The sequence below is a fragment of the Chlorocebus sabaeus genome, chromosome 10 (assembly GCF_047675955.1).
Source record: "Chlorocebus sabaeus isolate Y175 chromosome 10, mChlSab1.0.hap1, whole genome shotgun sequence".
NCBI classification, from domain to species: Eukaryota; Metazoa; Chordata; class Mammalia; order Primates; family Cercopithecidae; genus Chlorocebus; species Chlorocebus sabaeus.
This window is the reverse complement of record NC_132913.1, coordinates 128538091-128564049: the sequence shown is the minus strand read 5'-3', so window position 1 is coordinate 128564049 and position 25959 is coordinate 128538091. Positions and strand designations below refer to the sequence as shown.

The 25959-nt window shown below is 53.3% G+C and overlaps 1 protein-coding gene across 6 annotated transcripts in view; it reads right to left on the bottom strand.

Annotated features, from left to right (window-relative positions):
* SNED1 (sushi, nidogen and EGF like domains 1) overlaps positions 1-21698 on the bottom strand; it is an 87045-nt gene extending 65347 nt beyond the window's left edge. For all 6 annotated transcript variants that reach the window (XR_005241188.2, XR_005241189.2, XR_005241190.2 and 3 more), the window contains exon 1: positions 21237-21698. Coding sequence is in view for 3 of the 6 variants with exons in the window: in XM_007966961.3 (XP_007965152.3) it covers positions 21237-21449 (213 nt within the window). In the remaining 3 variants the exon portion in view is untranslated. The remainder of the gene's footprint in view (positions 1-21236) is intronic.
* Between the last annotated feature and the right edge of the window lie 4261 nt (positions 21699-25959).

Here is a 25959-nt window from a genome sequence, read left to right as displayed (position 1 = left end):
ACATGTCCACACAAAAATGTTTATGTAAATATTCACAGCAGCTTTATTTGTAATAGCCAAATAAGTAGAACCAATCCCAATATCCATCAACTAATGAATGGATACATAAAAACAAAATATTATTTGGCAATAAAAAGAAACGAAGTACTGATCCATGCTACAACATGAATAAACTTTGAAAACACTAAAGAAGCCAGTCCCAAAAGACTATGACTCTAGTTGTAAGAAATGTCCAGAACAGACAAATCCAGGGGAGACAAAACATAGATTGTGACTGTCTGGAGCTGCAGTGGATGGGGGGCTGGGGTGTGAGAGCTAAAGGGCATGGGGTTTCTATTCAGGGTAAGGAAAAATGTTCCAAAATGGATTGTGGTGATGGATATACAACTCTGTACACATATGAAAAGCCACTGATTTGTATACTTTAAAAGACTGAACGGAATGGTGTGTGAATAAACAGGGAGGGAGGGACAAAAGAAGGGGGGAACCTCTGAGCCTGTACCCTCTCTGGATGTGGGAAGTACAGTGGTGGGGAAGAGGAATGGGCACTCACAAGGAGCTAACAGCTGGAGGGGGCAAGTGGCCCAGCACTTCTGCGACACTCTCTACTCGTGTGGTCCCGGACAGCTGTGCTGAGCCCCCAACTCCTATGCATGCTAAACCCCTTGGAAGTGTTCCCAAAGGGAAGAAGGCACTAGAATTACAGCGAGGCGGTTGCAGTGGGGATGCTTAAGTGAGCTTGAGGATGGAACTTGGGTATGCGCAGCTTTCACACCTGAAGGTGGAACTGCTATTGACGTGGTGTTTCCTGCCTGCGTGTTCCCGTCCTGTAGTGTCAGGGGACTTTCGGGAACTGTGGCATGCAGAGGTAAGAGGGGACCCATAGATGGCCTCTCCCTGCCTCTCTGTTCCTTCTGCAGAAACAGCAAGGAGACAAGAGAAGGGAAGCCCGCTAGAGTGGAGAGGCCATTTCCCAGTCCAGCAGCAGCCACTGCCCAGGGCAGGACCCCACTGCACCCGCTGTAAGGCGGGGTAGCTACTGGCCTGCAGCGAGCACTTGTAGAAAAAGAGCATGACCCATGAAGGCTTTGTGACTCACTGACCTGACACCCCCATTTTGGGGGCTTTTAAATTTGATCACATAAGGGCAGTGCCCAACAGCTCCTGGTAGCCTAAAGGAAATGGTATGATAAAGAGTACCAAAGCCGAGAGCCATCTTGGATTTACAAGAAAAAATGGCAGCTACCCCTTTGGGGAAGCTCACCTTCCGGTCCAGTGCCTGAAGTGAGCCCCTGGCTCTGTGGGGTACTCGAGTCACGGGGCCCCCGATGCCTGGGCCTGGTTCAAAGATGGTCCGGCTAAGCTGGAGCCAAATGGCATCCCCTGGGCAGTGGCTGTCCAGCTCCAGCGCCAACTCTGGGAGACAGCAGAAGATCAGTGACTACTGGGGCTGGGCTGGAAGCTGCCACCCTGGCCTTAGGACTCTTAAGGACCAGAAACATTGAAGTTTTACTGAATTTTGGTTGTTGCAAATGGTCTGGTTTGTCCAGGGGCCAGCACTTTCTGGGAAGGGCCAGATCGAAAATATTTCTGGCCCTGTGGACCATACATGGTCTCTGTTGCATACTTTTTTTTGTTCTTTTTGTTTTTGCAGCCCTTTAAAAGTATTAAGAACATTCTTAGTTCACAGGTCATACACAAACAGGCCTTAGGTCAGATGTGGCCATCCATCCTTTGTGGATCCCAGCCTGGTTTCAGAAACAGGGTTTGTGGGAGCACGGCTGTGCGCACTCATGTGCTCACCGTCTATGGCTGCTTTTTTGTGCCAACAGCAGAGACCCTATGGCCTGAAAAGCTGAAAATCATCATTACCTGGCTCTCTACAGAAAAAGCCTGCTGCCCTGGTCTGCAGTCTGGTCTGCCACTTGGAAGACCACAGCCTGAGACACTAACACCCTCACATTTGGGGCCCATGGGTGTGCAAACAAATCCTGGCCACCGATTCAACAGCCTGGGCTGCTCGTGAGGCTGCCTATGGTAAGGGTGCTCTCTGACTGGACCGTGCTGCCTCTTGGATCCCTCTTGGGCCAGAAGTGGCCATGCAGCCATCATCGTGGACTAGGCGATGACAGGGACCCCATGCTGCCTGTGTGAGTTGGCGAAAGCAGCTTCCACATGCCAGGCCAATGTCTCCTGACAGAAGCTGGCCTGCCTGTCTCACTGTGGGGGACACCCGCCCCTGCCCCCAGGACTACCAGTGGGGTCTCCACTCTCCAGGTTATTGTGCTGCCATTCCAGTCCAATTAGCCCACCCTGGCCACACTGCTGAGCGCTTTTGACTTTCTGGACAATTTGCATTTGACAGTGATACGCCCTTTGTCTCAGGTTACTCAGCCATAGGTCACTAATCATGTAGGGATGGGCATTCCAGGATCCCTCCCATCCACAGGCTCCTGGCATTTTCAAGCCCTAGATCAGCCTCCTCAAAAATCAACTCTGAAAGACTCCTGCCTCGGCCTCCCTGCCTGCTCCTGGTCCACACACCATGGGCATCTGCTCCTGGTCCACACACTATGGGTGGGCAGTCTGGTCCTGAACACGGTCATCCCGTCATCCAAAAGGGTTCTTCTCTGCTTGGCCGCCCTTTGGGTAATGAACAGGACAAAAGGTGGGGCTTCTACGGGGTGACACAGACCTACCTGGAAGCCTTGGGGTTTGGCCCCGACCATTTCTGGGCCTGATACAGCTCTTTCCCCGATAGCTGCCCCAGCCCACCTGGTTGGTTTGCTCTCCAGGCAGCAGCCTGGTCAAAAAGGGGCCTCAGGAATTCACATTCAGCTCTGGTTCGGCCACCTGGGTTCTCCTGTGGGGCTGACACAGTCCTGGGTCATGAACATGTGGGTGGGTTGGTTGAGGGCACTGCTAGCTGGGTTCATCTGCGATGGTCCGCGGGTGCCAGCCTGGGAGCAGGGCATCTCTGTGGCTCTCACACAGGTGCTCCTGCTGGCCTTGTGCCCGCACTGCCCTTTGACAGGTCTGGGTGTGAGCTGGGGACAAACTGGGGAAAGGTGAGTGAAAGTTCCTGGGATGTGCATTCTGGCTTCCTGGTTGAGGAGGGAGAGCGCCAGTCCTGGCTCCTGACCAGGGACCACCTTAGACCCCGGGAGGTGCAGGGGGCTGAGGGAACAATGAATGTTCTTTGCCCCTTAAATCCAGCACCTGGCAAGGTGCCCCATGGCCCTCCTGAGTCAGGCTGCTGCCGTGCTGGCAACCTGACCTGCGCTGGGTTCCCCACCTCCGTCCTGTGGATGTAGGTGGTATCTGCACCCAAGCATGCCCCCCGTAAGTGCATGTGTGGGCACAACCTCGCTTCCATCTTGCTGACTTGAATTCATAGCTTCCCTGTCGTCTGAGCGCCTGTGGGTTACATCGTGTAGGGTGGTCAAAGCTGCAAATGTGCAGCGACATGGCAAAAAAACTTAACCAAATCAGCACAGCAGGGACCACGGCAAGGTGAATGGCGAATCTCAGACAGAGCGACTCGGGTTGCGTGTTACCTGGGAGGGAGTGAGCCTTGGAATGCCTCTCCGGTTGGGAAAGGGATCAAGGTACCCACCACCTTGGTTAGCCTGGAACCGAGGGGGTCCCCGGGACATGAGATTTTCAATTCCGGATAAACCAGGACGAGTTGGTCATCCTAGCGGGAGCCGCTTTTTTGGCTCATTCATTGCCTCTGTAATTATTGACGGTGGTGTCAACAGGGCAGTCAAACTCTTTGCATGGGCCACAAGGAAAACAGCCAGGCCTTAGACTGCATCCTGGCTCTCTCAAATTAGACCTACAGGGCTCTGCAGCACTCTTCGCAGCTGGCTGTGCCTGGACCCCTGAGGGCCACAGTTGAGGTCCTGCTGTGGGATTCCTGCGGACAGCAGCCTTCGCCCACTTGCCGTGGGAGGAGATCAGAAGGATTTGGCTCTGGCTGCTGGCGCTGCATACACTGGTGTGAACATTTGAATTTGGTCAAGAATGTGTGGGGCTGAGGAGGTGGCTTGGTAGGAGAGGCACTCTGCTGTGCCTCTGCACTTTTTTGCCAACTACAAGAGAATACAAAGCCCTGTCCACTCTTTGTCTGGGTCGTTTCTTAGGGTTGTGTTTGCAGAGATCCACCTTGAGGGATGAACTGTCGCCTTGGGGGCGAACAGTAGGCTTGCTCTGGAACAGCCACATTCCCCAGGCTCCGTGTTTCTTGGCTGTGATGCAAACCCACCGTGCATGGCATCTCCTTGCCCCTCCATGCCATGCTGGCAGGACCTGGACAGCAACAGAAACCAACACAAACCGCTCTTGCTACTTGATGTGCCATGAGGCTCTAATGTGGGAGTCTCATGCTTTCTGCCAGTACCCATGAACCAGTAGCAGGGCAACTTGTTCGCTTGTAAGAAGGGTACAATCCTGACATTTTATATAAAACAAAAAATTTTCTACAAAAATGCAACTTGGCCGGGTGTGGTGGCTCACACCTGGAATCCCGGCACTTTGAGAGGCCAAGGTGGGTGGATCACCTGAGGTTGGGAGTTCGAGACCAGCCTGACCAATATGGAGAAATCCCGTCTCTACTAAACATACAAAATTAGCCGGGCGTGGAGGCGCATGCCTGTAATCCCAGCTACTCAGGAGGCGGAGGCAGGAGAATTGCTTGAACTGGGGAGGCAGAGGTTGTGGAGAGCTGAGATTGTGCCACTGAACTCCAGCCTGGGCAACAAGAGCAAAAACTCCATTGAAAGAAGAAAAGAAAGAAAGGAGAAAGAAAGGAAGGAAGGAAGGAAGGAGGGAAGGAGGGAGGGAGGGCAGAAAGAAAGAAAGGAAGGAAGGAAGGAAGGAAGGAAGGAAGGAAGGAAGGAAGGAAGGGAAAAAGAAAGAAAGAAAGAAAGAAAAGCTACTTGCCAAATGTAAGTAGAAATAGACAATGCAACTTTTTATATAATCATTAAATTGAATGAATATTCAAAATTTTCCCAGCAAGAAACTCTAGGTTCATATGGCATCACTAGTGAGTTATTCCAAACATTCAAGAAATAATTCCAGAGACACATAGGCTCTTCTGGACAGAAAAATCCATTTTATGAGGCTACCGTAACCTGGATACTAAAATTTGACAAAGACAGTACATGAATGGATAACTCCAGGCCAATTTCACATAAAGTTGCTAAAACCTCAAATGAATTATTAGCAAACGGATTCAGCAATATACAAAGAGGATAAATAATCCACCATGACAGAGTTGGGCTTTTGTTAGGAACACAGCCATGCTTTACATCAGAAAACCAATTAATTTAATTTGCCATTAATTTGATTAATTTAAATGATCAATTTAACAGATTAAAGGAGAAAATCATATTATCATCTGAAGAGGTATAGAGAAGGCATGGAATAAAAGTCGACGTGCATTTGCAATTAAAAATGCTGGGAATACGAGGAGTAGAAGGCAGCCGGCAATCTGAAGGCGGCTTCAGACACACAAGTGCACACATCGTATTCAATGCTGAACCTGGAACGCTTGCTTTTTGAGACTAGGAACAAGTCAAGGTTTCTACCAACACCACTGCTATGAGACAATTCATGGGAGGTCTTAGCCAGCGCAGGAAAACATAAAAATGCGTTAAAAAGTAAAATGAGTAGAAAGGAGCCCTACTCCTGCCGTGACTGAATGTGGACGTAGAAACCCCACAGACTCTGCACATAGATGATTTATCAAGATTCACAAGGGATTTTGTCAGGAAGTTGGATATAAAGTTAGAAAATGTAAAAAATCAATTGTAGTTCTATGTGCCAGCAATAACCAGAAAATGAGATTAAAGAAAAGACACTATTTATGATAGTGTGAAAAAAATCAAGTACCCAGGAGTAAATCTAACAAAAGATGGGCAGGACTTCTCTGCACTCAATTCTGAAACCTTACTGAAAATGTTAAAGTCAACCTAAGTAAATACAGAAATGTGCCAGGTTCCCAGATTGCACAACTCAATATGGTAAAGGTATTAGTTTTCCTCACGTTAATCTGTAGAGTCGATGCAATCCCAATAAATACCACAACAGGTGTGCGTATGTGTGTGTGTAACTTGATAAGCCAATTCTACATTTTACATGAAAATGCAAAGTCCAAAGTAACCAAGACTGTCTCGTGAAAAGCAAGGTGGAAGGGCTTGTTCTAGGAGATGCCGGCCTTTCCCATCAGGCCACAGTAGCCCAACGCTCCTGGCTCAGGGACAGAGAAGCAGGAGGGAGAGCCCAGGAACAGCCAAAATGGCGCTGGGGGGATGTGGGCGGCTTCTCAACAAGGGTGCTAGCTCTGCTTTCCTTTCCTCCAAAAAGGAATCTGCATGACTCTACCTCGGGCCACACAAGAAGATCACCTCCAGGTGTATTAGAGACCTGAGCGGGAAGGACAAAATGAAACAGCTACAAGACTGTTGGAAAGCACTATGGAGAATTTACTACGGTAAAATTAACACCTTCTATCCACCCAAGGACGCCATTCAAGAGGATGAAACAAGTGCAGAATGAGAAAAGATATTTGCAACACTTATGACCTGGTGTTTTTAACCAAGAACCCCCGGAAATTGGTGAGAAAGAAGAAAACTCCGTAGAAAAGAGGGAAAACACTTCAACAGTCACTCCACAAAAGATGAAATCCAATGGCAAGTGAACATATGAGACTGGCTCAGCCTCATTCACAGAAAAGAAAAGGAGACCACGGTGACCCCTACCATGTAGCTGCTTCATTTGCAGAAGCGTTGGCCGGGATGTGGTGCCGGGGAACATCCACACAAACACACTCCACGGCTCAGAAATCCCACTCCTGGGTGTGGACTCGACACAAATGTGGACTTGTGTGCACCAGGACATGCCTTCAAGAGTTTTCACAAACAGCATTGTTAAGAGTAGTCTAGGCCTGGCATGGTGGCTCACACCTTTGGGAGGCTGAGGCAGGTGGATCACCTGAGGCCAGGAGTTCGAGACCAGCCTGGCCAACATGGTGAAACCCCGTCTCCCCTAAAAATACAAAAATTAGCCAGGCATGGTGGTACGCACCTGTAATCCTAGCTACTTGGGAGGCTGAGGCACAAGAATCGCTTGAACCTGGGAGGCAGAGGTTGCAGTGAGCTGAGATCGCATCACTGCACTCCAGCCTGGACAAGACAGTGAGACTCCATCTCAACAAAAAAAAAAAAAAAAAAAGAAAAAAGAAAAAAGAGGCCGGGCGCGGTGGCTCAAGCCTGTAATCCCAGCACTTTGGGAGGCCAAGACGGGCGGATCACAAGGTCAGGAGATCGAGACCATCCTGGCTAACACGGTGAAACCCCGTCTCTACTAAAAACACAAAAAACTAGCCGGGCGAGGTGGCGGGCGCCTGTAGTCCCCGCTACTCGGGAGGCTGAGGCAGGAGAATGGCGTAAACCCGGGAGGCGGAGCTTGCAGTGAGCTGAGATCCGGCCACTGCACCCCAGCCCGGGCGACAGAGCAAGACTCCGTCTCAAAAAAAAAAAAAAAAAAAAGAAAAAAGAAAAAATAGTAGTCTAAAGCTAGGAACAGCCCCACCTAAAAAATTAAAAATAGAACAAACATATGGCCTAGCAATCCCACTTCTGAGTATATACCCAATGAAACGAAATCAGTATCTCACAGAATAGCTGCACTCCCAAAGGCAAGATCTAGACTCTGCCTGAGTGTCTGCTGATGGATGAATATGGATAAACAAAACGTGGTGTATATATACAGACATGTGTACACCTAACGGAATGTTACTCAGCCACGACTAGAGGGATCCTGCCATTTGCAACAACTTGGATGAAACTGAAGGACATTATGCTCAGTGAAATAAACCACGCACAGAAAGATACTGATATGTGGAATCTAAAATAGCTGAACTCAGCCAGGTGTGGTGGCTCACGACTGTAACCCCCAGCACTTTGGGAGGCTGAGGCAGGAGGATCTCTCAAGGCCAGGAGTTCAAGACCAGCCTGGACAACATAGCAAGACCCTGTCTCTACAAAAAAAGAAAAATAAAAAGATAGCTGGGGGTGGTGGTGCATGCCTATAATTCCAGCTACTAGGGGCAGGGGGGTGAGGCGGAGTGGGGTGTGGCTGAAGTGGGAGGATCACTGGAGCCCATGAGTTCGACGTTACAATGAGCTAGGCTCAGGACACCGCACTCCAGCCTGGTGACAGAGTGAGACCCTGTCTCTAAAATAAAATAAATAAAATTAAAATTAAGTTGAGTCCATAAAATCAGAGAGTAGAAGGATGGTTGCCAGGGGCTGGGGTGGGAAATGGGGAAATGTTGATTGGAGGGTGCAAACCTTCAGTCAGACAGGATGAGTAAGTTCTGGGGTCTCCATGTAACGCATGGCGACTGTAGTTAACAGTACTGCCTCGTTTACTTGGAATTTGCTAAGAGAGTAATCTTAAGTGTTCTCATCACACACATGCACACACACAAATGGTAACTGTGCTGATGGATGTGTAGATTCATGGGATTGTGGTCATCATTTCACAATGTGTAGGTATATTAAATCACACAATTTTGTCTGTCAATTTGGTCTCAATAAGGCTGGAAAAATTCAATTAAAACAACAATAGCAGCCCCAAATGTGTACCACTGTAAACAAAGAAGCTGTGACCTTCTCATACAATGACACAGAGGGGATAATGAAGTAACACCACCACCAGAGATGCGGATCAGCCACCCTAAAAACACCAGGGAGGGAAAAAGCGGGTTTGAGAAGGCGCTTTCACAGGCCAGAGGGGCTGCCTCGGGGAGGTGGCGCAGGGTGGGGCGGTGGCAGCGTCTGCTCTTGGCCTGGCAGTGGGCCCACCAGGGTTTGCGTTACGTTTGCTCTTTTTTTGCACATTTGTTTTGTACCCTTTTTGGCACGTGTTTTGGAAAAAAGAGCTAAGGGTTAGAAGTGACAAGTGGTACCTCTGGGTTGGGGGAGAAGCATCTGGGGGCAGGAGGCCGCTGTGGCCGAGGTCCCTGGGGCTGGGCCACCTGCCTGGTGTGGGGGACCTCCCTGCTCTGCCCCTCACTGCACCCCACACACTCTCCCTCAGCTGGCCCCACTCCCTGCTTGGCTCCTGAGCTGCTGCCCTGAGTTTTCCGTCGGCCTTTGAAGCGGGAGCCCAGCCTGCAGGTGTGTGGTGTGCAGAGGCCCGGGCCCACCCGCCGCAGCCCTGCTCCAGCTTTTCTTTCTCCCCACCCCAGACGGCTGCTGCCCTCCCCACTGGGGGCTGAGCCAGGGAGGAGGCAGAACAAGCTGGCCCTGTCCCCTGCCAGGACAGGGCAGCCAGGACAGGGCAGCCAGGACAGGGCAGCACCAGCACCGCAGTGCAGGGCAGGGGCCCGCGGGACTTCCTTTCTCCAGATGTGGACGTCCCAATGTCCAGTGGAGGGCGGGTAGTGGGCAAGGCCCAGGCCAGAGGGCCCAGGAGCTAGAAGCAGGGCAGGGAGCCAGGTGGCAACCCCTCTCTCCCCAGCACCGGGGTCCCTCTCCTTCTTCAGGGCTGGGAAAACGCTACTTCCCGAAAAGTGACCATTTTATTATGGTTTTTTGCCTACTTGCAATAGCGCCTTGCAAAACATGCCATACAGACGTGGAAAACAAGGAGACAGGATTAGCCCGTCTCCCAGCCGATGCCCCCGTTCATGGCTAGGTGTGGACCTGAGCACTTGTACAGGAACAGTGCAGGTTTAGTCCCTCGTCCTGACTTCAGGGGCGGGAATGCCTGGCATCTCAGACACCTGCTGAGGGTCAGTGTTTGTCTGCTGGGGTCTGGGGCCTGAAGCCAGCCTGGCAGGCCTGCCCAGGCGCCACTGGGATACTTGCAGAAATGTAACCACTCCATGTGCAAGGAGACCCAGGAGACCTGCCACCCCCAGGCAGGGAGGGCAGGCGGTGTGCTTGTTCTGCGTCTGCAGGGTAGAGACGCTGCAGCGGGCCCTGGCTGCGTCCTCCAGCACCCCAGCCCCTCCCTGCGGATCCCGTCGTCCAGGGCCTCCCCGTGGCTACCCTCTGGTCTCCTTTGGGGTCATGGCTCTGCCTGCAGCCTGGAGCCCAGGCCCTGGATCAGTGCTGGCATCACTCTCCTCCCAGTCAAGCACCGGCTACTGAGAAAAACAAGACTGCCATCTGGACGTCACAGTCCCAGGTGGGTGACAAAGGTCCTGGGAGGGGCTCACACACAGGCTGCCTGGAAAAAGCTCTGCGTTGGACACAGCTGAGCATGGCGGGCACCCCAGTCAGTGCCCCACGCCCCATCCTCACCCTCCTCTCTCAGGCTGTGGTCAAGGCCAGCCAGCCTCACAGTGGCCTTGCCATGAAGGGGCTGCTCTGACCCCTCTGAGCAGGCTGAGATTCTTGGGCTGCTGGTCAGCTGCTACCCTGGGGAGGCCCCAGGCCACATGGAACCTGCAGCTGCAGTGACTTGGGGACTTGGAGGAGGCTCCACGCCCTCCTCCATGGGAGGTGGGGCTGGCCACTGGCACTCAGGGCTCTCCTGCCCTCAGGCACCCATGCCCTTCCTGCAGGACGGGGCTGACCCTCTGCTGGCTCAGGAGGAAGCACAGAGACGCGCTCCAGTGGCATTTCCGACTTGGATGAAAGCAGGAAAGAGCTGAAGCTTCTGGGGAGTCTCAGCTGGGGAGGTGACCTCGGGCTGAAAATGCCAATATGCAACAGCCTGCTCCCCCGACCTGAGCCGAGGGGCTGCTCTGAGCAGGGCAGGGTGGGCCTGGAGGGGAGCCAGGGACCCAAGAGACTTCCGAGGGCCCCAGGAGCCAGGAAGCAGCACCCTGGCTCTGCAAACCTTAGATCGCAAAGGCGGTGCTGCGGTTCCCGGCTTTGACTCCTCTGCCAAGAGTGAAACAGCACAGCCCCGAGGTGTTTTAGAAGCTTGTTTTGAAAAATGTAGGCATGTCTTTTATTTCCTGGCAGCTTTCTAGGCAATTAGGATTCCTCCCACAAGCACAGTGCAGTGGGGGCTGGCGTCCTGGGGCGGCAGGGGGCGGGGGGGATGGGCAGGGCCTCTGGAGCTGAAGGGGATGGTCTCCCACTGAGCGGCCTCACGCCAGCCCTGAAGGGAAGGAGGCTGGCCCCTGGCCCAGCCACTGAGGGCAATACTGGGCTGGGCCTCCAGGGAAACACACATGGGACAGAAGCAGTCACCCAAGGGGGTGTTCCAGTGGGAGGGAAGAGAGCTACCACCAGGGACAGCCAGGGTGACTTCCTGGAGGAGGGGACATCTGAGCTGCATTCAGCGCCCAGACAGGGAAGGAGTAAGGGAGGGGTTCCCAGGAGAGTGTTGATGCCCTGTCCTCTCTCTCCTGCAGCTGAGGTCCTGGGTCTTTTGGCTTCTCTGTCTCCATGGGGCCATGCCCCTACCCCCATGCCCCTTCTCACGCCCTGTCCCTCTTGCTGTCCTCACAGACTCTCCCTCTCCACCAGCCCCTCTGCTTCCATGTGTTGACAGTAGCTCCTGCCTCCCGCTCCTTGCCTCACTTGCTTCCCACCTTGGCCAGGTGCTCCGCCAGTCCCTACGGTCAGCAAGGCCACGGCCCAATCCCCCAGAGGCCCCAGGGCGTGCCTCTGGGGACAGCTTGTCCCGGCCACCCCTTCGCAGTAAATAGGAGGCAGGAGGAGACTAGAGCCTGCAGAGTAGGTTAGGTTAGGAGTGCCCTGGGTCACCATGAGCAGCCCTCGGAGGGAGGGGCCGTGCTTCCCAAGTGGGGCTCTGAGCCAGCTCCAGGAGCCCCTGGTCACGGCACTGACTGTGTTCCCCCACTTGGGATCTGCCCTGGGTGGTCTGCATTCCTGCCACGCCCCCAGGCGGCCCTGGAGCAGCACGGAAGCCTGCTTTGGAGACATACAGGGTCCAGACCTGTCAAAGCTGGGGAGCGACCACCTCCAGGCTGCGCTCAGTGAGTCAGGTGGTACGGCCGCCTTCACCCACGGCAGGGTGTAACTGTGAATGCCCTTCTGGGCAGCGGCGGACAGCAGGGAAGTGCCCTGAAAAGCTCCCTGCCTTGGATCCAGTGAGCCCACATGGGACAGTCTATTGCAAGGGAGGGAAAGAGAGGGAGGCCTGCACGAAGGCCCACAGTGGACAGACGCACATTGATTCAGGAGACTCTGAAACACCACAGAGCCAGTAACTAGCGACTGGTTAAACCACTCACAGTGCAGCCACAGAATGGAATCCTGCATTGTCATGAAGAAGCATGGTTTCACAGAAAAGTTAGGGCATGGGTAAATGCTCGTGGTGTAACGTTGAACGAAATATGCAAAATAGAGACCCATATGAGATGGTAACCCAAAGTTTGTTTTGTAAAACCCTATCCTTGAAAACAGAAAAGGAAGAACTTCACCAAAATGTTAACAGCACTCATTTTTGGATGATGGAATTACGAATGTATCATCCCAATGATGAGAAGATGAACGATAATTATTTACAGAGCAGCTTCTAGGAGCTAGCACTGTTCTGGAAGCTTGACAGCGTGGCCAACAAAACAGACAAAAGTAACTAAACTTAATACTAAACAAAGACGCATTGCTGCTCTCCTGTCTCCTTAAATCACAGCAAGGGTGTAATCAAGGTTTTGGACTGAAGGAACGAACAAACGAAGTACTGAGTAAGTCAGCAGTGAATGAATGCACCAAGTTTCTATGGGGGTTGCCTGGGAGAATGAGGTTTGGCCACCTGGCCACTTCTCTGCCAAGAAGCTCTAGCTTCACCTTATCAATGAAAACTCAGGAGGATATGAGAATAAGTTGTAGACCTCATGACCCTTTGTCCCCGTAAACATTTCAGTATTTCCCATCAACAAGGATATTCTCTCACGTAAGCATATACAGTCACCCACAGCAGGAAATTTAACATTGATGCAAAGCTATCAATACTGTGTTCCCCTCATTTATACATTTCATCATTTATTTACTTATATCAGTGTGAAGCCATGGATTTCTCCTTCATTTAATAGATTAGAATCTGTTACTATCATTCTTTGTTTTAATGCTCCAATTGTCCCAAACACTGCCAGTGGGAGCCCCTTCTGGAGGGCCTCTGTGTCCTTTTGACCCATCTTCATCCTTCTTCTAGTGCTTCCTTACTTTATGGCACAACAAGATATTTCAGGTTCATCTTATACTTCTCTTGCCACGACCCTAGGATCTCCAAGGCACCCTGGTTCTTTTTAGTGGAGACTGGTGTTTAGCAGCCAAGATCTGAGCATGGAAGTGCCCTTTGCTATTGAGGTATTATTGCTTCCATTTATCTCAGTGGACACAGCTAGGAACTGTGGATGTAGGTAGACACACAGGTGTATATACCTATGTCCACACCCACCTGTCATAATACCTATAAGGAAATACATGCTATGAGGTTATACTGATATGTTCAAGTCAAATCTAACACAAAGCCACAGGTTTCATTTGATGTTTCCTCCTTTCCATATGTGCAACTCCTATCTTCAAGAGAAGCTCACATCATTCTCAATCTATTCGCTCAAAAGCCTCAACATTTCCAACCCATACCACTGTGCAAAAGAATTCTACACGTGGAGTTTAATAATTGTTCACCATTCTTTTCACTTTTGTTCACAGATATATAGTCAAAGTATTGTATTAAAAAGTACATGCTGAAATTAGTAGACAGTAATTTTAAAGCAATTATTATAAACATGAAAAATATGCCCAGGATAGAAAAGGCAATGTCAACATAATGAGGAGAGAAATGAAAAATGCAGAAAAGATCCAAATAGAACTTATATAAGTAAAAAGTGAAATAGATGAAATAAACATACTCTGAATGGGATGAATAGGTTAGACTGTGTAGAAAAAAAAAATCAGTGAATTTGAAAACATAACAGTAGAAATATCCAAAATGAAGGACAGAGAAAAAAGACTTAAAAATAACACAGTCTCATTCTCATTCTCAGTGAGCTCTGGGAAAATAGTAAGAAGTTTAATGTACATACAATTTGAGTCTTCAAAAGGGAGGAGAGAAAGGACAGAAAAAATATTCAAAGATGGCTGAGATTTTTTTCAAATTTCATGGAAACTATACACTCACAAATCATGAGTCTTTTTTTTTTTTTTTTTGATGCTATTTTTTTTTATTATTTGGATAGATTGATCCGGTCTTCTGTATATAAAAATGTGGTAGAAGTAAGGTAAGGTAAAGTTTGTTCTATACAAATCAAGACTCTTCAATGTCTTCCAAACAGAGTGATTTCTGACAAAATGGATATTACATCCCTCTTCCAAGAAGCCATTTCAAGTTTGGTAAAATTGAGCAGCCAGAAATGACTACTAGGATCAAAATTACAAATCATGAGTCTTAATGAAACCAAGCAGAAGAAATATTTTTAAAGCCCTACAACAATACAGGTAATAACCAAATTGCTGAAAAGCAGTGATAAAAAGAAAATCTTAAAAGCAATCAGAGAAAAAGGATGCATATACAGAGGAACAAAGATGGGAATGACAGCAGACTTCTCATTAGAAACTATGCCAATCAGAAGACAATAGAGCACCATCTTCAAAAGATTTAAAACACAAACAAAATCCAAAGTCAATCTGGAATTCTATACCCACCCAGCAGAGATATCTTTCAAAAAATGAAGATAAAGAGATTTTCAGATTTTAAAAAACCAGAGATAATTTATGCCAGCTGTCTATAAGAAACATTAGAGGAAGTCCTTCAAGCAGAAGGAAAATGACATAAAAATGGAAATCTGTGCCAAGCACAGTGGGTAAGGTCTGTAATCCTAGCACTTTGGGAGGCTGAGGTGGGCAGGTCACTTGAGGCCAGGAATTCCAGATCAGCCTAACCAACATGGTGAAACCTCATCTCTACTAAAAATACAAAAAGTAGCTAGGCGTGGTGGTGGGCACCTGTAGTCCCAGGTACTCAGGAGGCTGAGGCAGGAGAATTATTTGAACCTGGGAGGCAGAGGTTGCAGTGAGCCGAGATCATGCCACTGCACTCTAGCCTGGATGACAGAGTAAGTGAGACTCCATCTCAAAACAAAAACAAAAACAAAAACAAAACTAAAATTTTAAAAATAAATTTTTTTTTAAAAAGAAATATGGACCTACACAAAGAAATGAAGACTTTCATAGTAAATATATGGTTAAATGTAAAAGACTTTCTAATTTTTAATCTCTTTAAATGATAATTAACTGTTTAAAGAAAAAAAACCATTGGCCAGGCATGGTGGCCTACGTCTGTAATCCCAGCACTTTGGGAGGCTGAGGTTGGTGGATCATGAGGTCAGGAGTTCAAGACCAGCCTGGCCATGATGGTGAAACCCCATCTCTACTAAAAATAAAAAAAAAAATGGCTCGGTGTGGTGGTGGGTGCCTGTAATCCCAGCTATTCAGGGGGCTGAGGCAGAGAATTGCTTGAACCTTGGAGGTGGAGGTTGCAGTGAGCCGAGATCATGCCACTGCACTCCAACCTGGTGACAGAGTGAGACACCATCTCAAATAAACAAACAAACAAAAAATTAACAGTGCATTATTGGGTTTATAACATGTGTAAAGTAATACATATGACAACAACAGCACGAGGGCCAGAAGGGAAATGGATGTACGCTGTCATAAGGTTATTATATCATACTTGAAAGTGTATATTATTTGAAGGTAAACTATATTAAGTTAAAAACGTGTTTTACATCTAGAATAATCACGAAAAAATAAATCAGAGGTGTAGCTAATAAGCCAGTAGTAGAGATAATACGAAATCATTTTTAAAAATCCAAAAGAAGAAACTATAGAGAACAGATGTAACAAATAGGAAGGTGATACGTTAAAATTCAACCATATGGATAATTACATTAAATGTAAATGGTCTAAAACACTCTAATTAAAAGGAAGAGATTTGTCAGTCTGGATTTAAAAAAATAAATACTACACTTCTTTTTTTTTAGCATTTACAAGAAAGAGAATCAAGGCCACAGTCATTAAGGTGTGGTAAGGCTTTTGCTGAAGATTTCACAGGAAGCCAGAACAAGAAGCCACAACAAATGGTCAGACTGCCATTTTATCAGCATTGTACCCACTGCCTACACACATCTCCTTTCTTCATGGCTCCCCTAGTGGGATGTGGGGACCATTTTGCGCCACAGGCAGAGGTCAGTCTCACTCCCAGGCTCATCCCCACTCCAGGATCTTCCCCTCCATGCGTGCATCAGCCTCTCTCCTTCCTCACATAGGACAGCCTGGCCCTATCCAGCCCTGGGGCTTCCAGCCCTACTCCAGCTCACTCAGCCAAGAAAGGGCTCATCAGAAACTAGAGATATTAGAAGGCAGAGAGCAGTAAAAATGATAACCAATGTTGTTTTGGTCACCTTTACAAATTGCTGTTCCTGTGTGCAGCCTTATGGCTTCTCAAGGCCCATCACACACAGAAATGTCACAGACAACACTTCATGTCAGTATCACACAAATTGACCTGTCTTCCCTGTGAGCCTCTTCTCTAAGCAGGTTACCTGCAGAGGTGGGGCAGTGCAGACAGAGACTTTCCTTATGGGGTCCAGCATGCAGCCAGGACCCCCTACCACACTACCGTGTTCCAACAGCTGTGCCTGGGCCATGGGTCAGGCCAGTCCTGGGAGGGAGCCAGCCGTGGGCTGAGGCTGAAGTGTGCAGGTCCTGCATCTCTGTGTGGAAAAGCTGACCCCCAGGCTAAGACTCACCCTGTCAGGGACGGTGGGACTGCTTCTGCTTTGGGGAACACAGGGTGCAGAAATGTGCTGGTGGCCACCACCATGAGCCCACAGTGTGGATGTGGCACAGGAGGACTCACTGCTCAGGGTGCAGGCATTTTGCTGCATGCATCCTCTGGCCTCAGCAGCAGTGGAAGAGAGAGTCCTTCACAGGGGCACAACCACCACTACAGCCCCAGGCTGTGGTCTGAGGCCTATTCTGAGCCCACCACCAGAATGGTGGCATGAGGATGGATGTGGTCCCTGCCTTCATGGGGTGCATATCCCGAACAAGAAAACTAAGGAGCACCCCAGGTGAGGTCAGAACCAACGAGCTGCAGTGAGCACAGAGGGTGGGGCTGGGGGAGTGTCTGAGCGGGGGTGGGGGGGGGCAGGGAAGTGTAGCGGGGATTCTGGCGAGGAGAGACAGGATCCCACCAGCGTTTTGTACGGCTCCCTTGCCCACTCTGCACAGAGGAGGGCAGGCTGGAGGGAAAGGCCAGGAGCTGGAGGTCAGCAAGGGGTGCCGCAGGTGTCCAGGCAAGTGGGGACGGAGCTTGCATCGGGAAGGGGACAGCTGGGAAGTGGTCCAAATAGAGATGGAGGCGGAGCTGCTGCTCACGTGGAGGGTGAGGGAGAGGAAGGAGGCATCGGGGAGGCTCTCAGGGGTTCATTCACGGAGATGGGTGGGGGCCAGGGAGGAAGCAGGATTTCTGCTTGGGTCCCACTGAGTTTGGGGTGGCACAGTAAGGAGGCAGCTGGATCTAGCAGACTGAAGACCCCTGAATCTGCATTCTGAGCCTCAGTTTCCTCATCTGCACTGGGCATGACTGTCCTGCTCCATCCTCTCAGGGGCTGCCTGTGAGGTCCAGGCAGATCACAGCTGTCCTGGGCTCACGGCCTCGACCTGGAGTCATCAGGCTCTCTCACTCCAGCATCCTCCTTGACTCCAGCCCCATTCCTCTTCCCCAGGATCCCCTTCCATCTGCTTCCGCCATACCCAGGCATCAGCAAGAAGGAAGTGCTGATGAGGGGCAGGACCACCTTGGCCAAGCCCACAGCAGGGGGCAGGCCAGCCCTGGAACCTCAGTGAATAGGGTGGCCAAGGGGCAGCCCAGGACCCTCCTCCCAGCCAAGGGGCTCCTGCATTTGCTGGGGTGTTTCATGAGCTCAGGAAAGAGCAGAGAGGGCAGGAGTTTCTTCCCATGTCTTCTCCCAGATTCGCTCATGCGCAGGCCTCGGTCCCGCTGAGACAGTCCCTGTGGGTCAGGGTGGATTTTCCTGATGCCTTGGAGCTGGTGACCACACAACCGTGACACTGATGGGGTGTGTCACAGGTATGATCTGATGGGGGAGCTTCACCACACAGATGGGGAGACAGAGGCTCAGGGAGGAAATGACCAGGCAAAGGTCACAGGCTGCAGGTGAGCTCCCACACCAGAGCAGCTGCCCTGGGCTCTGTGTTCTGGGAGGGGTAGGGCCGGGACTGTGCCCGGATGGGAATGTCATGCAGAGCCAGAGTGAGCAGACTGGGGGTATGGCACCAAGCCTCAGGACGCAGAGTAGGGGTTCGGCCAGCACCAGCCAGGGTCAGGCTGACTATCTGCATTCCTCCTTCTTGCCTGCGGGCTCTGCAGGGCACCACCGACTCTCAACCCTCAAATCCTCCCTGCCTCTGCTCAGGGCTCTGTCAGGGGTCCTGATACCAAAGAAATCGAGATCTTCCCATGGCCTAAAGACCATGCTGTGGGTGGGGGAAGTGCTTGGAGCCAGGGGCTTCAGTGTAGGGGGCACCAGGAAGATTTCCTCTCTCATTACCTGCACCTGCCCCTAGGAAACCACTCCACCTGCACAGGCCCCACGGACCACGGCAAGCTCCGTCTTAATGCAGACACTGGCAGTTCCTGCATGGCAGGGTAGCAGCAGCACACCACACTCCTCGGTGTGCCACACCCCTCAACGTGCCACACTCCTTGGCTGCATTATCTTTGTGTGTAGAACCTCAGCAATAAAATGCACTTTCAACACTTTTCAGAGCCTTACGACTTAACATACGCATACAGCTACTATGACATGAGAAGGAAGCAAAACGATGGGTCCCTTCTGGAAAGGGGGCCACTCCATGTATGGCAGAGCTGTCTTGCTAGGGCCATAATCCATGTGCTATTTCTGATGAAGAGTGAAGAAGCACCCATCTCATGCAAGAGCACTTCTAATTTCTACCTGTGACGTGCGGGCAGTGTCAGAGGGAGGCACGTTCATTCATTCAGACAACAAGCCGCCTCTAGGTCAAGCCACAGGCTGGGGGTGGAGGAGCACAGAGGTCACTGCAGTGGGATGGGGGCTGGAAGGTCCTGGCTGGGCCTGACATGGGAGTCTGAGTCCAGGGCCAGCAGACACCATGCCCCTACTGACTGGAGCTGGACAAGGGCCAGAGCCAGGGGCCTCCGAAGAGGGTCTGCTCAGCCTGGGTGGGCGTGGGAGGCCCCAGTCAGGTCCACTTCCTTCAGAACAAATGCCTCCCTTCTTTCCACCTGGCTTCAGCCCTAACCTGCTGCCAAGCACCCCTTCCTCTCTCCCTCCTTGACCACAGAGCCCTCACAGTTACTTCAGGCAAGGTGTCCTGGGCAACGCACCCTCAAGAATCCCATTTTCCTTCCTGCTAAGCAAACAGAAAGGTGAAGTGCACTGCAGGCACTGCGTCCACATCAGCAAATGTTTTTCAAATAATATCTTTGTTTCAGGAAAAAGCTCTGATGGAGATAAATGTTTTGTTAGCAGCCAGAAGGTTCATTTCTGACGAAACCCTTGTTTTCCCAGCAGATCTTCCCACGTTAGAGCTGCTTCCCCCAGTTGCTCTGGCAAGCGTAGATGTTTTCGGTGAGGCTGTTAAGTGGGTTAACCATTTTAATAATATTTTTCACCTGTGACTTTGGGCGGGAACGCTGAGCCTGGCCCAAATGCTTAAGGAGCCTTTTGAGTTCTGTTCGGATGGTGCCAATGTGAGTGTCCCATACCTAAAGTGGACAGGCCTCCTCCAGCCCGGGCCAACCCTGAGCGCCGTTCTGCCCTACCCACTTCGTACTTCCAGCAGTCAGTCCCGCTCCTCTGTCCAAGTCCTGGTCCAGAGGGACTTTCAGGGGGTAGCATTGACAGCATGGCTGCTCCTCCCACCACGGTCAGGTCACCCAGTGCTGCCACCGAGGTGGGGAGGCATTCCTGAGCAGGTGGGGGAAACACAGTGGGCACTGTGGATGGTGTTGGGAGTTGTGGGGTGGGAGGTGCCCTGGAGGGCATGTGGTGGAGGAGGCCCTGTGGATGGAGGCGGCGACGGATGATAGCCATGCAGAGGATGTGGATGGTGACGACGGGAAGCTGGGGACCATGGGGATGGTGGTGGAGGGAGTGCTGCTGCTGGTGGGGTTGAAGGAGGTGGTGCTGATGGTGGAGTTGGCAGTACAGATGGTGTTACTCCGGGCAGCACAGATGGCAGAGGCAATGTGGCTGGCAGTGGGTAGAGACTGGAGGTGGGCGAGGGTGTGGGAGGGCTGATGGTGGAGGTGGCAGTGGTGATGGAGCCGGAGGGGACTCTACTAGAGGCTGGCCCAGCAGTTTTCTAGATATGATCTGGGGTGTTTCAGGAAACCACCAAGTTCCAGTGCACTGTGGCCTACTCAGGGCGAGTGCTCCATGCAGTTACCAGGTGCATTTCATTCCCGGGGCGGCCGTAAGGGCTTGGCCTAGGGTCACACTCTGGGAGCCATGGAGACAGAACTGGCACTCGGGCCTGTTCCTTCAGCTGAGATGAGCCTGCTGTCATGAGTCCCTGGCCCCAGGAGTCCCACTGGGAGTCCTGTTTGGAGGGTCTGAGCCTGAGCGGCCAGACCCCAGACTGCAGAGAGGAAGGGAGAGAGGGGGCAAGTCTGTTGCTAGCCCGCTTAGGAGGGTCTGCGGAGAAGCAGGCCCTGCCCTAAGCGCCTGGGCAAGGGGTCCAGTCTCCTGGCCCTGGGCCGCACTGGCGTCCACGGGGGTCGGGGCTGAAATGGCCCCAGGAGGTGCTGCAACCTTCGCAGGCCAGGAGCCCCACTGGGGAAACTGAGGCCCGGGAAGCCCGTGCCCACGGCCACATTGCCATGTGTGAAAACCAGGGCAGTACCAGGGCCCCCTGCTCTCCCCTGGGGATCAGGCACCGGGGAGACGCGCTCGGCAGGTCTGGCAGGGGCTGGGGCGCTGCGCTCCACTCGCCCCCACCTCGGTGCCCGGCGGCTGCCGCCCTCGCCCCGCCCGCGCGCCTCTCCTGCGGGCCGCTGTCCGGCCTTGGCCGCCGAGGGAGGAAGCGCTGTCCTCATTCCACCTCGGGCCGCCCCGGTGCCAAGTGGCTGGCGGCGGCGGCGGGAGTCCGGGCCCGGCGGGCAGCGGCCGGGACGCAGCGCCCTCCCCTCCCGGGCGCCCCGCGAGCCCCGGGGTTACTCACGTAGAGTCCGGAGTGCTCGGCGCCGAAGAACGGAAAGGGCACCGAGAGCGGCCGCAGCCCGGAGCCGCCGTCGTCCTGCTTGGGGGTGACGGCGTCGCCGCGCGCGGCGCCGAACGGGTAGAAGTCGGCAAGAGCCACCGCGCCGCGCACCCCGCGCGCCCCGAGCCCCAGGGCCGCGGCCACCAGCAGCGGCCAGGCGACGCCGAGCGGCATCGCGGGGGTGTGCGGGCGGGACGGGGCGCGGGCGGAGCAGGGCGCTGGGGGACGAGGCTGCGCGCGGGGGTGGCCGGCAGGGCCAGGCGGGGTGCGGGGAGCGCTGGCGCGCCCACTGGCCGCGCCGTCGGGGGCTCCGCGTCCCGCGCCCGTGCAGCCGGGCCGCGCTCTCTCCGCAGCTCCGCGGAGGAAAGCGCCGGGCGGGACCGCGTTCGGGGCCAGCCCCGCCCCTGGGGCCACGATTTAAATATCCAGCCCGGCGGTCACTCGAGGGGGCGGGGCCATGCAAATCGGGCGTCTCTTAAAGCGCCAGGCCCCGTGGGAGGGCGCGGGCGCGCGGGGAGCTCAGTCCCCTGGCCCGGGCACAGGCAAGTCGATCGAGGGCCCTGCGGGCGCGCGCCCCGTGGTGGGGTCATGCTCCGTCCCGGGTCCCTACCCTGGTGGAGGCGCCTGGACCCTCAGAGCCGTCCTGGGGCAGACCTGTGTCCCGGAGGCCTGAGACGCTGGGCCCGCCCTGAAGGCGTGCCATCATGCGGGGGGCGGGAGGGGCACCCTGGCCGGGCAGTGCCTGGATGAACCTTTCTTAAAAGTGGCCAGAGGCCCGTTCCAAGCTGCCCCCTTCCCAGCCCTGAGCCTGGGGACGCCAGGCTTCCAGCCACAGGGGCAGGCTACCCCCGGAGCCCACTCCCTGCCTGCGTTTGTGTGAGGAAGAGCCCGGAGGAACAAAGTGTTTGCATCTGCGCGGCCACATCAGGAGAAATCCCTGGGAGGTTCAGGACCTCGGGGGAGACCCCTGGGTAAAGCAAACCCTCCGTGGGGAAGACTGACCCACTCAGGCCCTGGGGGCAAGCGGGCCCATGACGCTGGCCTTGGCAGGCTGGGGCAGGACCCTGAGTCCCAGTATTTGAATTCAGGGTCCACACCCTGTGGCCTGCCAGCCCTCCCCTCTGCCTTTGGGGCTGCTGGCCTGGGCATTGATCTGTGCCTGTCTGTCCTTCCTCAGGGGCCCAGCCGGGACCACCTCTGTGTCCCCAGGCTCATGGCAGGGCCTGATTCCTGGAACCCACCCGGCCCACCCTCCTCTCTTCTCTTAGTGTTGGGTGATGTTGGCTGCGTGCCACACTGGGGCCCCCAAAGATAAGGGTGCACCCCTTAAAGACAAGCAGAAAAGGCCGGGCTGATGGTAACTGCATCTACCACTGAGGTGCTGGGTGGTTTTTTGTTTGTCTTCATGTTTGTATTTTCTGAAATGTCTCAGGTGAGCGTGTGTTGTTTTTCAGCGAGAGCCGGGAGCAGTCAATGTTATTTTTAAGAAGCAGCGGAGGGTTCTCTGGGTGTGACTGGGTGTTGCCGGTTCTCACAGATCCTGTACTTGGTGTTTTCACTTAAAGGTTCATGACCCTTTAGATTTGGTGTCAGGGCCAGGTGCAGAATGTTTAAGGAGGGGCTGACCCTGCACTGGCACGCCCCTGAGAGTGAGTGCCTCCTGAAAGCTTGGCCCTGGCACCTTTCCCACCCTGCATGGGGTGGCGATTCTGTTTGCAGAGAGGTAAACTGAGCCTGGGAGAGGACGTGCTCTGTCCCACAGTTAGCCCTTAGGTCACGGTCGCAGCTTTCAGAGCTCCAGGACAGCAGCACAGCCATGGTTCCAGGGCCAGGAAGGTCAAGGCCTCCTGTCTTTGGAGGAAGGAATCAGAGAGGGACTTGTAGAATCCCTACTTGAGGCCGGCTCTCAGTGAGAACCTGGCGAAGAAAGACACGTCTCCACACACACGCACACACGTCCACGCACACATGCATACTTATTCGCACGCACGGAGGCAGCATACGCACACACACGGGGCCTCAGGAACATGCTTTAACCCCTTCCTCAGCCCAGCCCTGGCCTCCCTGGGCAGGGAGGGCTGCTCCCACCTCTCGCTGGCACAGGCTGTGGGGTCAGGACAAGGCCCCATGTAGCAGCCTTGGGAATAGAGCTGCCAGGCGTCACCATGGCGGGAATCAGGGAGAACGCTTTTCTGTTTGTCTTTTTTCTAGAAAAACCTGGCAGCCCTCTATCCTCTTTTCAGTGCATTTGGGGCCTGGCTGGAAGGCCCTTCCCATGAGTTTGCAAAGGTGGAAGGTGGCAGTGCCAACCCCAGGGCAGGATTTCTCCCCTGAAGAAGCCTTATCATGAGGGCTTGAGGCTTTGACCTCCCCTAGGGCTGGCCCACCTCCTGCCCTGTCCCCACTACCCATCCACTTCCCACCACATGCTCCTGCTCTGCTCTCAGAGCCCAGCCAGGGTGCTGCCTCCAAGCTGGCTGCTCAGGCCACAGGCGCCCTTCTTGCTACTGCTGACCTTCTCTTGAGCACATAAGACAGGAGCCTGGGTAACGACGACCCATTTCTGGGCTGGGTTTGGGTCAACTTGGGGGCAGGGCTGCCCAGGGCCCAGGGCACCTTGGGGCACACAGTGGCACTCACTGGCTACACCGAGTGGAGGCCTGTTTCTCCAGGCGGGTGGGCTGGTGGGCCTCGCAGGGGTCCGCAGAGCAGCGTTTGGAAATGCTTAGGCTCGTCCTTGTCCCAGAGAGTCAGAGCTTGTGGGCCTGGGGAGCAGCTGCCGTGGGCCAGACCCTGGTCATGGCCCAGAGAGGTCACTCTTCCTTGGGCCCGTACCCTGCTGACCAGCCTTGGCCTGCGCCCTGTGCAGATTTTCAGCCGGACCCGGGGATCTGGGGGTTAACACAAGGCCCCATTGCTGCTGGGCATTACATTTCATTAAAAACACACACACACACGCACACACACACACGCACACAACTCTGCAGGCAAAAAAGAGAAAAAAATGTTTTCTTCAGGTGCTAAAAATATTATCAGGAAATACTTTTCAGCAATGTGCTGTTTTAGGCTCCCCTCTGGACTCAAGGGCGCCTTTGTCTCTGCCACAGAAAATCCACATTTATCAAAACCAAAATTGTTTTATCAAGCAGGCTCATGTTCCGTGGCCAGGAAACCCGAGCCTCCCCAACCGGCCTGTGACATTTTAATTTAGGGCCTGAGTGTGTGTGCAATTTAGATGGGGTGCCCCGGGAGCTGCCCTCAGGATGCCCCAAGGCTCGGGGCTCCACACAGGCGAAGGTGGGGAGTACCTTCCCCAACCTGCACCTGGTCGGCTGGGCCTGTTTGTCTGGTCCTCACAGGGTAGGGGTGGGAGATCCCAGGGGGCTCAGGCCTGGGCTGCCAGGGGCAGGAGCTGGCTGGCTGTAGCCCACCCTAACTTTTTCTCCTTCTCTCCCAGAAGTGGCAGGTGGAGTGCAGGTCTCCTGCCCCAGAAGCCCCGATCCCAAGTAAACCTCCACATGCTGTGGAATGAGGCCAGGAGGTCACAGAGGCCAAGGACCGCTCCACCTGCTCACCTGGTCACTGTCCTGTGTGGACGGTTGGAGTCTTAGTGCAGTTGGCCCCCTGAGGGAGTGTGGGGGCCGTGCAGCCTGCCCTACACCTCCTCTTCTCATGCACATGGAGCCGTGCACACGTTGACTCCCATGACGGGACTTCTGTGGTTGATCTTAAGGAGACGACGGGACTGAGGCTCAACACTTCCTTCCCAGGATGTTCACTGCTGCGTGGGCTCAGGCATCGGCTCTCCCTATCCTGGGGGTGATGAGACCCTGCCTCCCATTGGGAGCCTCGTCCATCTCCCGAGTGCCCAAGACAGGACAGGGCCCTGTGGGCTCCAGGATGGCGGGGACAGCCAGCAGTGGAGGGGCACTCAGGCCTGGGGTCCTCCGATGCCCCAGAGCTTCTGCAGCCACAAAATCTGCTCTGAGGTGTTTTTAGTGATTCTGGAAAACTCTAATGGTATCGTGTCAAGCAAAAGTTTTAAAAAATAGTGCTCTGAGTAGCATCCATGCTATAGCCTCAACCGTCCTAAGCACACGTGTGCTAGAAAAAGGGAGAGCTGGGTGTCACCTCAGGGGCTCTGCAGGTCACAAATCATGGTGGTGGTTACATTCTTCTTTCTATGTTTCCCTGCTAACATTTTTTTGCAATTAATTTGAAAAGTATGAGTGTTTTGGAAGCCCAGATAGACAATGCTCTTGGTTCCAGCCGGCCCACTTCCTGCCCCGGCTTCCGCCAACCAAAGCTTGTGCTTCCCTCAACCTGGGGTGCTTCAGAGGGCTGGCCTGCCATGGGGTGCTGCTGTCTGTGTTCAATGTGGCCCCTCCTCCAGTGCCCCCTCCCCAGGGGGCCTTCTTCTCCCATGTGTCCCCTCCCTGCGTTGGTCTGTATCCCCATCCTTGGATGCCTGCAAAGAGTGCTGCCCACTGACCCAGGCACCTGAGGTCCTGTCAGAGCACCAGAGCTTCCTGGCCAGAGGCTGGATAGGACCCACCAACACCCCCTGCATGCCCCACATTCCTCAGCAAGCCTCAAGGGTGGCAGGAATCTGAAGGGATTTTGTGTTCTGTCTCAGACGGGAGCTGGGCCCCTGCCTGCATCCCTGCCTTGTGTGGGAGAGGGT